The sequence below is a fragment of the Hyalella azteca genome, unplaced genomic scaffold (assembly GCF_000764305.2).
Source record: "Hyalella azteca isolate HAZT.00-mixed unplaced genomic scaffold, Hazt_2.0.2 contig1623, whole genome shotgun sequence".
In the NCBI taxonomy this organism is placed as follows: Eukaryota; Metazoa; Arthropoda; class Malacostraca; order Amphipoda; family Hyalellidae; genus Hyalella; species Hyalella azteca.
The window spans coordinates 75,855-90,036 of record NW_025931927.1 but is presented as its reverse complement, the minus strand read 5'-3'; the positions used below and the strand labels follow the sequence as shown (position 1 = coordinate 90,036).

At 34.5% G+C, this 14,182-nt stretch overlaps 1 protein-coding gene across 2 annotated transcripts; it reads left to right on the top strand.

Annotated features, from left to right (window-relative positions):
• Positions 1-8,318, top strand: LOC108678977 (3-hydroxyanthranilate 3,4-dioxygenase). 2 transcript variants are annotated; one of them, XM_018167475.2, is made up of 8 exons: positions 1-169; positions 1,099-1,224; positions 3,359-3,524; positions 3,873-3,979; positions 4,488-4,621; positions 5,683-5,780; positions 6,752-6,874; positions 7,434-8,318. In XM_018167475.2, the coding sequence occupies exons 2-8, from the start codon at positions 1,115-1,117 to the stop codon at positions 7,677-7,679; spliced, it is 984 nt and encodes a 327-aa protein (XP_018022964.1). In that variant the 5' UTR covers positions 1-169; positions 1,099-1,114; the 3' UTR covers positions 7,680-8,318. The 2 variants fall into 2 exon arrangements, with proteins under 2 accessions (XP_018022964.1, XP_018022963.1); XM_018167474.2 differs by lacking the exon at positions 1-169 and adding an exon at positions 644-806.
• Positions 8,319-14,182: the final 5,864 nt, after the last annotated feature.

Below are 14,182 nucleotides of genomic sequence, written 5' to 3'. Positions count from 1 at the left end.
ACGTGATCGCACCCGCATCAAGGCAATCACTTTCTAGCTCTCTCTTTTTGTGTGATACTTCTTTATTAGATACCTCTTTTTGCGCGACTACTTAAATGAAGTTTAGATAGGCTGATTATCAATTTCAACTCTTACACAAAAAAAGATGAATTACATCACTGCGCTATAGGTAAAATGGTCACTTCGTAGTTCTCTCTTTGCGTGTGATACCTCTTTTTACGCGACTCGACCACCTAAGTAAGGTTTTTATAGGACCTGTTGAGGTTGATGGTCAATTTCAACGATGCATTCTTACTAGGGAAGCGAAATAGGATTAATTACGTTGGTGTGCGATAGGTAGAACGATCACTTGTTAGCTTTGGCCTTGTCTTGAGTATCGAGTGATAAGATACGTCGTTATGTGAACGACAGGGTAATCTCTTTATTTCTCTGACTTGTTAGAGATTGAGTTAATAGTTCTGAAATTAAAGATATGTTATTTCTATGCTTTTTACTGGCGTTTCAAGGATTGGAGATTATCATTTTAGGTAATGATTGAATTAGCCTCATCTCTAAAAAATTTAAGCGAGTAAAATTTCTCCTTCTCTCACCGCGAGTGAAATTTAAGCGAGATTTATAAAATATTCATCCGCAGGATCTCCACAATACAAAACTGGTACAAATAATCAAATGATTGCATTCCATTTCATACAACACAGAGTGAACCTGGTAAAGTTAAATGATTGGTATAAATAACATCGACATCCATCAAGAAACCACACGCTTTACGAGGACCATAAAATGATCTTTTTACATCTTTTGAAGAAGTGTGTAAAGTATCCGTATTAACTTCCAAACCACTAACGAAAGTTTGTCGTATTTTAGATTTTAGTTACTTAACGGTGTTCAAGCAGAGTCATTCGTTCCGAATGTTTAAAATAAATTATTAAACTTCTATCTACGCCCGTAGTTTAAATTCAAATATTTTATAAATTGCCGTATTCGAAAAGCATCGAAGCGCTTCGAGCAACTCTGGCAGCAATTTTTACAGCATAAATCAAAAGCCATTTTGTTTTGTGCTTTATTTATTTACTTATTTATTTTTTGAACTTCGTGCAGCTCAAGTTGCTCTAAAATGTCGCTTGAAAACGGAACGAAAGAAGCAAAATTTGTTTATCACAACACAAATGAATGGCTCAAACAAAACAGGGAACATTTCAAGCCCCCTGTCTGCAACTACCTTATGTAAGTATTGAAATAAATTATTTTTGAGGAGAATTATTAAACAGTGAAGTCAGTAAAAGATAATCTTATAAACCATCGACTTATCTCCCAAAAAAATCATGGAAGTCTGATTCACTTGCATTATATTCGCAGTTTAAATCTCAATATAAGGCGCACGAACATTTGAGGCTCCTCGAAGCTGACGACTGCATTTTGAGATTCCTGTTCAGATATTCACCATATTCTGGTTATATATTGAAAAAATATATATGTATATATACAGTGGGGGGAAATAAATATTAGTACACTTGAAAAATTGTATTTTAATGTATGTAAGTACACAAACTTAACAGGAAAAGTGATTTAAATCATGCATAGAGACGAAAAGTATTCAAAAATACTGTCAAAAGAAATTAAATCTCAATGCAACAAAAAACAATGCAACATGTTCACTTTTCGGGGTGAAAAAAGTATTCGTACAAAACAATAAATCCGCATTATTTTAATTTAATACTTGGTTGAGTACCCTTTATTCAGCTCAACAGACACCAGTCTATTTCTATACGTCTCGACCAATGATTTGCAGATGCTGACTGGTATTTTATACCATTCTTCTTGGCACACCACCTTAAGATTCTCAATGTTTGTTGGGGACCTTAATTTTCTTAATTTGAATCTTCAAATACCGCCACACAAACAACTAATTCTATCGCGTTGGAAGGAAGGAGAAAGTTATAGGAAGATTGCTAGCCACTTGAATGTTCCTTTTAGTACAGTTGCTTCGTTCATTGGACGCTTCAAGACCCGTGACAGCGTTGAAAACCAAAGACGATCAGGAATGCGGATTTATTGTTTTGTACGAATACTTTTTTCACCCCGAAAAGTGAACATGTTGCATTGTTTTTTGTTGCATTGAGATTTAATTTCTTTTGATAGTATTTTTGAATACTATGCGTCTCTATACATAATTTAAATCACTTTTCCTGTTAAGTTTGTGTACTTACTTACATTAAAATACGATTTTTCAAGTGTACGAATATTTATTTCCCCCAATGTATATATTGCGTTTATATGTAGATATACATTTGCATGATGAAAAATATAACTCAGTACTCACTGCAGTTAGTGGCAGAGAGCGCATTTTCTCGTCGACGAAAACGTGAAGTCACGGTTAGACAGACGGACATATGACGAGCACAATAGGGCATTTTTTTTAATAAATGAGAAAATGCGCTAAAAATCGAGGTGCACAGACGATCATATAAATATTCGAGGAGTTTATTAGCCTACACAACAATGAAAAGTATATGTCGAAATAAATATGATTACGAATGTGGCGAAAAATAGAATTAACCAGCACGTTAACATAATTTCTAATTATGGATTTTATGTGCAATCATTTCACTAGTATCTTCATCGTGAAATTGTTGTGAGAAATAATTTGAAAAATATCCTCTTCTTCAATTCTGATAACTAGCTCATTGATATACAGCATAATTTAGACCCTTGCATTTAGACGCACCGAATGCATGCATACAATTCTGAACAAAGACAACTAGAGCTATGTTTCCGCCCAGCTCAATAGAAGGATTCTTGCTTTAGCCAAGGTCAGAATTAATCCCAAGGACCAACGAGTTGTATGAGTGGCGCCCAAACAGTCGCCGCATCCATCGTCAGATAGCAAGCAACCGGTTCTACTATCTATATATAGCATCGTTCGGCCTCGAGATATTTGCGCAGCAAGAAGAATATTTCCGAACCTCAACTTGATGTTCTGCTAGAGCTACCAAGAAGTAGTGGCGCTAAAAAAACAATCTTCATGAAGAGACAGTCACTGTGAATAAAATTCACTAATTTCAAAATTCGTTTTGTGTTCAATATATATGTTGTGGCAACAGAAGACACGATCGATCGATATTGTACAACATGATCGTGAATCTTAAATCAAATCAACTGGAAGGCGACTCAATATCCAATAATCAGATACCAACGGAATTACGACATTAACGTTACAAGAATCTTACATAACATATTGCAGTGTAACAGGATTTGGTACTTTCATTTTTTTCATATTATGATTTACATGAGTTTAAATTTCAAAATAATACGAGAACAAAATAATACGAGAAATCTCACTTACGAATCCCCTCTTGAGGCACGGCGCCGGTCGCCTGAAGGTGATGTACGTGGGCGGACCAAACATCAGGAAGGACTTCCACCTGCAGGAGGGCGAGGAATTCTTCTACATGATAAAGGGCGACATGAACCTCATCATCCTCGAGAACGGGAAGTTCAGGGACGTCATCATCAAAGAGGGCGAGGTAGTCATTACGAGGAATGCTTCATAATAACCTTTTTCTTGATTGACGGTGGTTGAAAATCAATGAATTTTTAATAATGATCTAGTAAAGCGAGGCGATTATAAAATTATATATAGAGCAGGAGAAAACTTGCTTGAGTTCACGAGAGGAAACTATTAAAATAATGACGACCGATACCATTTTTCAACCATCGTCAATGCATGCGGGTGATAAACAAGTGACATTTTTATTTATTACTTTTCGAGGCTATTATATGCCTCAGCTCGGTTTTGTATTGAAATATCCGGCATTATAACCGGAGTATTGTGCACATGCAATAACCATAGGGCTTAACATGTGCTTGTGCAGGCATTCCACCTGCCGGGCAAGATCCCGCATTCGCCCCAGCGTTTCGCCGACACCATGGGGCTGGTCATCGAGCGCGAGCGCATGCTACAGGAGCAAGACTGCGTGAGGTCAGCAGCAAGGGAATTTATTACTCTAAAAACTATAATGCCACGTTATAATGCCGTTATAAGTCGAAATTCATCGTGGAAATTAATCGAATATTTAGATAAATACCTTATGCTAAATGGCCATCCAGGGAGAAAGAAAGGTAACGTTCCGAACACAAATGATCCAATGATACGGTTATTATGAAGTTAAATTCTTCCTCCCTGGATGACCTTTGAATAATTTTGCTTACGTAGTATAATTCTACGAATCGCAGATTTCGAGACTTCCTTTATAATAAGTTACATGAAATTTTATTTTAATTCTATTCTTAATTGTCAAGATTATGACATCCCATATAGGTAGCTACATGAAATTTTGTTTAAATTTTAATCTTAATTACCAAGATTCTTTATAATTAGTTACGTAAAATTTTATTTTAATTTTTGCTTAATTACCAAAATTGGTAAACACAATGGTGTTATTATTCAATTACCGTTGTAATATTTGCGTAAATTGTCTTGTTCACAGGTACTTCGTGGGTGACACGACTGAAACGCTGTACGAGGAGTGGTTCTACTGCGAAGACCTGGGCACGCAGCTCGGTCCTGTCATCAAACGCTACTTCGCGTCCGAGCAACACAAGACTGGCAAACCTATTCCTGGTGACATACATTTGCAACCAATATGTACTACACTGAATCTTACATTTACATTTAAATTATATTTACATTTATGTTATATATTTATTGATCTTATTTATTTATTTATATTATTTATTTATTTATCTTATTTATTGATTTATCTTATTTATTTATATATCTTATCTTGCATTTACATTGCAATGTTTATTTCGCGTCACCGACATGTGGAGCAGACATATTGGTGTCGTTGAGGCCTCGCGTTTGAAGTCACTTTATGAGGTCATATATGCATGGAAGAAATGCACTTTCCGTTTGTTGAAGCACATTATTACTATATACCATTAAAGTCATTTCCGATAGATCTGACCAAATGGTCAGTTTTAAGGCCTCCTGCTAGCAAGTTTGGAACATTTAAAGAATCGGCGACAGGCCAGACTTGGCCTAATCTTCAACGCCGACGCTATTTTACTAGTGAATCAGAACATTTCAATCACAGATAAAGCATTTAAAGCATTATTTAAAAACATAAAGATATTTTATATAAATAGTTGACCTTAAATAAAATTATATTTCGGTTTAGGTTTTATAATAATAAAACCTAAACCGAATGTTAGTTGAGCTGCCCGGGTGGTTTTCATACAAAAAAAAAAACAATCGACTGAATAAAATTGAATTTTCAGCATTCGTTCGACATCCGTTAGAGGCTCGAGCACGACTACAGCGCAACAGTTTCGTTTACATGTAACCTCCTTAACTATTACAAGCCTTCACTCTAATTAGTGCGAGATTATTATTATTTTATTATTATTAGATTATTGTTAATATAATTATTCGCACTTTATCGGGAATTCGGATAGAAATTCTTCCGAATCACCAAATTTATATAATTAGAAGTTTAAAAATAATAAATAAAATGAAACAAAGAGCAACTTGGAAATTTAGAAACTGAAATTCTCGCAAAGTCGCCATCCCAAAATTTCTGCGTAAACTGACCAAGAACTAAAGAAAAAATCTATTATAATAATAATAATTCTAAATAAATAAATTATAATTATAATAAATGTATAATTTTGCTCCCTCAGGAACCATCACTGAAACGCCTCCATTCGTACCAGACTCGGAGCGTTTTACTGAGAAGCCTTTCCACTTACGCACTTGGATAAAGGAAAATTTGGCTAAGGTAAAACCACCATAATTGAAATTAGTGGCACATATTTATTTGATATATATTTAGAAGATTTAGTAACTGAAGTGACTGCAACACATCAATGATAATGCGTTTGTTTACCGCAAGTCAAAAACGGCTTTGAATTAGTAGAGTACGCAACATATCATTCAACACTGTTCAACATTCATATTATTTAATAGTTTAATAATTCAACCAAGAAAATGCATATTCAAGTATTTAGATAAGAGGCAATGGATTTCATTTAAATGTATTAAAAGTTTAAGGACGGTTTAAAAAATTACTTGCTTGCCCTTGGCTCCGTTTAAACTTACGTCGCGGTCACTTTATTTCTGTACACAATATACGGAACCTAATTTCATACTCGCCCTTGTATGCATGGCTACCATTAGTAATTATATCATTATAAAATTATTATAAAATATAACGAACATTATATGTGACTACATCTGCTAGTTCACCCATTAACTGTCGATCCTAAACTCGCGATCGATGGCAATTCCGTACTACATGACATCCGATCTTTTCTACAAAACTACTTAATACGTCCCCTCTTCTCTACAAAATAACAATAGTTACAAATTAAACCAGTAAGTTGATTATATTTCAATTAAGCATTGATCCTCAACTTGAGAGCGATGACAATTGCTTACTACATGACCCGATCATTTCTACAAAACTACTCAATACGATGCCTTTTCCATACAAAATTAAAAAAAATCACTAATTTAACCAGCAAATTGATTATGTTTCAATTAAGTATTCTCTACAAAATATAAGAATTAGTAATTTAACCAGCAAGTTGATTAATTATATTTCAATTAAGCCTTTTCTACAAAATTACAATACTCACTAATTTAACCAGCAAGTTTATTACGTTTCAATCAAGCCTTTTCTAGAAAATTACAATCATTACTAATTTAACCATCAAGTTAATTATATTTAAATTAAGTATTGACCGTCAGCTGGAGAGCGCGGGCAGACTGCGTCTGTGGGACACGTCGTACCAGAGCGACGTGCTGGCGCTGGGCGAGGGCGCCGACATCGACGTGGCGACCGTCGACGAGGAGACGTGGCTACTGCAACTGGTGGGTAAATTGGTCATATATAATGAAATAGAACATTATTAATAGGCATTTTTTCAGGACTTTGAAGTGTTTATCTGGGATTGAATTAGTAATGAGACTCATCTTTCTTAATCGAAATGATAATGCAATAGGACTTAACTGAAAATAACAGAAAATGTTCCAGCAAAATTGCTTAATTGAGCAAAAAATGCGATGGCATATTATGAGAAGGAAACAAGACATAATGGCTATTGCGGATACGAAATTAAGTAACATCTCAACATTTACAGCGCCAGGCTTAAATACAATAACTACAGTTCGAAGATACACGGAATCTTCAATACATAGATTTCAGTCATTAGTTGGTATAATTAGGCAGAAGCCATAAACATTTTCTCCGGTCTTTAATCAAACTTTCATAAAGGATTTCAGAGAGTATACAATTGCAAAAATTGGATAGAGGGGCAGAAGTATTCCTTAATGAAAATTCGATTAAAGACCGGAGAATGCTTGTTATTAATAATTTTCTTGTTGGCTGCAATTGTTAATATGAAGCCACGACACTTGGTTACATGGGCAGGTTGGCACCAGCAGCGTGGAGGTGGAAGGACAGCGTACAGAGCTGCAGGAGGATGACTCTGTACTCATCAGAGCGCACGCCGTGTACAGTCACTACCGACCTAAAGGATGCGTGTGCCTTTATGTGCAGATGCCCTGGGCTAGTAAGACAAGAGCTTGGAGCTCCACGAAAAACGCAAACAAAGAGTTTGTTGCCAAATGCTGCGGAAAAACTGAGATCGAGCCTGCGAATACGAAGAAAATCTAAAGTTTTTTCATCGAAAGAGAATATTTTAGGGAAATTTAAAACTACACATTTTACCGAGAGCTATAAAATAACCGGCAAAGCAGTTGTTTCAGCGCCATATCTGACAAAGAGACAAAATTAATTTCGGATGCTCAGAAGGAATAACTCTAAAGTAAAAATACATTTGTTTTAGAATTACTACACTAAATCCTAAAAATCAGGCAATTGATTGATTCATTTATCAAATCCTTTTTTCATCTAATTTAGATGTTTTGAGATAACGAAATTTGCAGGATACACTCAACTCTATACAGAAACTTTTCTAATTATCGAAGTAAATATGATGAAATGACATTTCACCATCGAAATTAGTTTCTATGGTGAAATATAATATCACTGTCGTAAAATAATTACTAATTAATTTTCGTCACAATATCGTCACTCTAGATTCTAGAAGGTCAATAAAACATCACGTTGATGTAACCATCTTCCATATTATAAAATATAACATTTAAATGTGAGATAAACAAGATTCTTTTCATTAGGATAGCGAAGGATCAACTTGATAGTGGAGATCGTAAATCGTTGTTTGCAGTCCCATGGCGCTTTTTCTAAACACATTTACATTAATTTGATGTCGAAAAAACGCGAATGAATTCATTTGTTGTTTAAATATCGTGTTTATTTTGATTAATTATAATGATTATAATCAATCAAATCATATATAATCATATATAACCAAATCATATATAATTATAATGATTAAATAATTATATCCTGAGCAATATTGGATTAGTGGAGATGAAGGAGCTTAGCATTCTGTTTGCAAAGTGCGCACGGACGTTGCAATTCAGGATATTTTTACTGGTCAATGCATAAGAATGGGGAACATACTTAGCAGGTGAGGTGTTAGGAAAGTTCATTTAGCTAATAATAAAATACGAGAGATATTAGGTCAACTGTAAAAAATGGATATAGGCGATATAAAAATAAAAAAGATTTGAAAAAAATTGCAAAAAAGTTCATACAAGAAAATATATTAACATAAAAGCAAGTCACTTTCGTAAATGGTTCAGAGAGACTAATGAATAGGAAATTATTCGAAAGTAAATGAACAAAACCAAGCAATAAGCGGCAAAAAATTGGCAAGTGGCAACAAACATGAAAATAGTATATATAGTGTATACGAAAGCAGGATATGTGAAAAGCAGATTTAAATCTCAGCACTCGGTCTCACCTCGCCTTTCAATCAGAAATAGCAATTCAAGTTTTTCCTGCGCATTGAGAATCAAAAATTGTTCTAGCGAGCAGCTTACTTCAGACACAAATATTTTCAGAATGAAAACACACGCTGCTGTGAGTACACCTGGTGGGGTCAATATTTCTTTCCGCACATGACATGCCAACCCTAAAAAAAAAGAAAAATAACAACCGGCACGGAGGAAGATATCAATCCACGGAAATTTTCGTACATGAAACTTAATCATCAACAAATTATGGAAGTTCTCAAATGACCAGAGAGCTGAAACTATAAAAAAGTAGCGTTAGCACGTAAGAGAAATGGAGACCGAAGACGGAGTATGAGAACAGTAACAGCAGCATACAGTTCCCAGAGTAGTTCTACAAGAACAGTTCTAACAAGAAGATGGAGTATGAGACAGCAGCGAACACTTACGTGAAATACCGTTCAAAAGTAGTAAGAGCAACAAAGAATTCTTTACAACCGTTGAATTCAGTCATGGCGGCAAGCAAAATCATATATTTAATAATGTCAGTTTCGCAAAAAGATAAAAATAAAATGGAGGTATTAGCTACGTGAGAAGAGAGACAGAAGAATTTGAATCACAATTGGAACTAAAGTGTTCGATAAAATATATTACATGTAATGTAACCTTCTTGGGACAATTATTTTTCATTCTGATTCTTTGACGTGAATACATCGTTAAATGCGAGCCAAGAACATATTAATGAAATGTACTTAATAATATGGAAGAATGATACCAAAACCTCACGTAATCACTGCAGCGCTCATTACCCGAATGCAGCACCAAACTAAACTTAATAATAATAATTCATAATTCTATTCATATTTCAGAATTATGTTCATAATTCTGAGGACATCTGAAGCTTGAACGATAACCGGAAGACGCTGTGCATAACACTTAGAAAAATGGCTGGGTTATATTGTGCAAATAGCGACGTAGTTTCTACACAGGCAGTGAGCGCCGAGCGGTTGTAGACAGACACACCTTTTCCCATGCCAGAATGGGTCAGGATGACCCACACAAGGGTTAAAATACATCTCTATATGGACAAAGTTACAGTCATTTCTTTGAATGTTGCACGTTACACACCGTGCATACTCTGGGTTCTATGATTAATAATGAGATGTGAATTTAGAACAAACTTTGATCTAGCCTTGTATTGTGGCAACGAACCTAGTTACGAGAATTTTATAGCCCATAACATTATGCATTCTAATGTTAGGAAAGAGACCATGCACTCTTTATTTTACACGTAATTATAAATGATGAATTCGTTGGTTAATAAAACTTTAGACCCCGTCCATTTTGTACAATAATTGCTCAATCAAATTTCGAAGTTAGCGGAAGAACTTGACAATAATTCCTGCATTATAGACTGGCTACATGTTAGAAATGCATGATATTGCTATAGCAGCGAAATATAAAAACCAGCTCAACTTGATTTAATATCTTTCATACACGGAAGAACTTGGTGTAAATAGCGTTCGTACTAAAAGCTATGCTTATGGAGCCCGAGGCTTCTCTCTACATGCTGAACAAAGGTAAAACTGACAAGTAGCGTTCATTTCATTTACAGTATTCAAACAAAACTAAGTATATCACATTTTAGCTTTAAAGAACCTCTATCGACGTCCAATATTTAATGACGATTTTTAAATGATTTAAACGTCAATCGTCGAATGAGAAATTTCGACAACGATGCATAACCATCAGCCATAATTCGATTCTAAATTCGAAAAAAATTACTCTACGGACACCCAATGGGAATGATTCTTTTTCTTTTAGAAACTTTTTAACAAATTAAAATTGCATCTGAATAGCCTAGCAATTTTAATGCACTTTAATCGAACACATCAAAATATATATTTGAACATAATTATCTTGTTATTGTTAACAATGTCGAGACCTTCACTTGACATTCTATGGTATGTCAGTGACGTAAATTTTTTATCATACTTCTGTACGATAAAAAAAGTAATACCGTTTGGGAGAAAAATTTTTAGATTCCCCCTGATGTCAGACACCAATTTCGTGTACTATTACAAAATTCTGACATTAATGATACGTGTAATTTACACTTGAATTCTTGTTATGAGATTGCTAGGCAATCTTAGAAAGTAAATTAATACAGCAGAACATACCGAAGGAAGCACACATGAATATTTTTAAGAAGTTTTTGGAGCTATGGGGCTCAATTAAAAAAAATTGCACATCGAATTTACAGCAGCCAATGACAGATCGTCGCCATTCACAGAACTGGAATTAGAATTATCCTCAAACTAACGATAATTGTATGGACTACTTACGATTTGGCCCCAAATAAATCGATAAGAATTTTATTATCATTGCTTAATTGGCACTATCCAGCACTCGGAGATAGCAAGGATTATCAAATCAACAACAAATTTCTGGAGAACATGCGAAACACTTCAGAAGGAAATGATTAGGTGTCACTTATCATCAATTGTTTTGGCCTGTATTTGGTGCGTTCACGAAATGCATTTATTTATGAAGTTTTTCAAATCATCACTCCATGTCGCAACAGCGTTTCCACATAATTAGGTATTATAGCTTACTTCAGTATAATAAACTTCTTGACTAAAGTCTATACATTACGTTGCAAAAAAAAAAAAACGATAAAAACGGCTTTGGGGAAGACAATTTTGTGAACTCAAACCTCATGAAATTTAAATTGTAATGAACCCTCCAGCCTACGCGGCACATGATGTCGATATTTTTGTGATAAGAATAACGTTCAAATAGAGCAAGTAATAAAAAACTATTATGGACAATGAGTGTTTAAAAAGTAAAAATGTTGCTATCTTATCACAACCAACTGAGACACAGGCTGTCACGAGTGATGCGGTGAATCATATCCATCGTATTAGGTTATTCAAAACTAAATTAGTTTAAAGGCACCGAAGAGCAATAAAATACGCTAACAATAAAAACTTAAGCTTTTATTCAGAGGATCGATTGCAAGGAAGCCGTCCTAAAAGATCACTGCCTTTTGTAAATGTGCTTCTTTATGAATTATTTCTCATCTAAAGGCGAAGGAAATTGTCAACATTTGATAATAAATCACAAAAATCTCACTCAGGCAAAATTAATCAACAGGCGGAAGATGCGTTATTATTATTATTATTATTATATATTCAACGCTAATAGAAGAAAACTGCGCGCTAGCCCTGCACGTAGCAACGTTGCTACTAACACATACAAGGAAAATCTATTTGATTGTGAAAGTTTGATTATCTCCGAAATTTTTACAAAATGGAGAAGCAAAAATAAACTTACAAGTACGTGTATTTTGATCGCATTAAGCGTGCCTTGGCCTAAACCAAAACAAGAGAATAAAAAATTTGAAGTCGCTACCGACGTTAATCATTAAAATTCTCTGAAAAATTATGGATAGAATTTACACAATTTTTCTAGTATTTATTAACAATCCCACCAAAACATTGATGTCTGACGAACGCTTTGAGAGAAAAATTTGATTCCAGTTCTTCTTCGATTACGACTATCATCTTGAAGTTCTTGAGCATATTTTATGCCTTTACAACTGCACAGTTATCTAATTTCACCTTTTATAATAGACAAACCTATGAGATACGTGGCGTGAGGTTGAAAAACAAATGCCACGCTCATAGGAATTAACAAAAACATGCAATACCAAAATTATATCCCATGGACAACAGAAACAAAGAAATTGTGATGCATTGTGCAACCGAAATACAACAAAAAACTGAACACATTTATTTCATTTTTCAACCGTTGCACAACACGACCAAGTGCTTTTCGTGCACTAACAACCTATCAAGTGTGCACTAACAACCTATCAAGTATACAATCACTCAAACAATAAGCCTAATTTTGGTTCTAAGCGTAGCGCAATACGAACGAGTAATGTATAAAAAATCTTGACTATAATCGCTCAATGGACAAGCACTAACTCAAAGATGAGTCATAAACGCGACAACAAAGCCTGCATATCGTGGCCAGAGGCCGGACCAAAAAAATAGTTAAGGAATTTATAATTCAGCCAGCCAATCACTCTTCGTATGAATCCACCAATCACAGATGACAAATACGCGGCTACGTGTACTTAGGTAGCTATGCGTACTTAAGCCGCTATATCTGATAGCGTAGGCCGCTACGTCTACTTAGGCCGCTACGTGTATGTAGGCCGTTAAGTGTACTTAAGCGAAAACTCATAGAACGGCCCCAGAAAAAAGCCATTTACGACCAGCAAACGAGCTCGTAGGTAATGGGGGAGATTTTTCAAGGGTCAGGGCAAGTAATATGTCGCAATACAGCATTGCAATTTAAACAGTATAAAGGTTATAAATCATTATATTGGTTATATCATTTAAAAAAGAAATAATATTGATGAATGTGCTATAGTCAGCGGATCAAAGGTATTGTCTCAAACTTGAAAACAATAACTTCTACAATGTTCATACAGTTATATATATTTTTTGCTTAATGCTCATAATATATTTTGATGTGCCTTGTGCGTTTATAATCGACTTTATGTACGTCTCAACTAATGAGTGTAGCTTGTAACGAAATATTCGCTAGTACTAATAACTACTGTCTTACTATAACATTAACAATCCCGCGAAGCCACTATCTTCTTAACCGCAATAAAGAATCTGTAACCTGATATTGTTAAAATTGTACAATAAATTATTGCATAGCTCAGTACTCTCACTGAAGAAATAACCGTTCAGCCACGGGAAATAGCATACTATCTGTTAATAACGTTCGGATATTTGCTGCAAGATTTTTCTTTACAGTTCGGCACAAAAATCGATACAAAATCAATACGAAAAAATAAGTTGGAAAAATCCGGAAAAAGAAAATCGCAGTACAAATTCACTGAAATCCTCACAAATATCATCACTGATTAATCATCGGGCATAGGAGCTATCATTCAGTTAAGTAGAAAGGTTATTAAAATCATTTTTAATCTCGCCTAGAACACGAATAAGATGTTCAACACATCATAGAACAATATATGATGAATACTTTATGATTAACCCTCTAATTCCAACATGTTTCACGCAGAATAAAATATGAATGTTTCAGATCTATTTCAATAATAACCATTTGGCGATCTATTTTTCATGAAAATGTAAGAGATAATACAGTTATGAAATATTTGAATTTTTTCTAATAAAAGAAACATTATTGCAAAATACAATGAATATTCTAATTTTAAAAGAGGTACGTACTACCGGTATAAAGATACTAAAG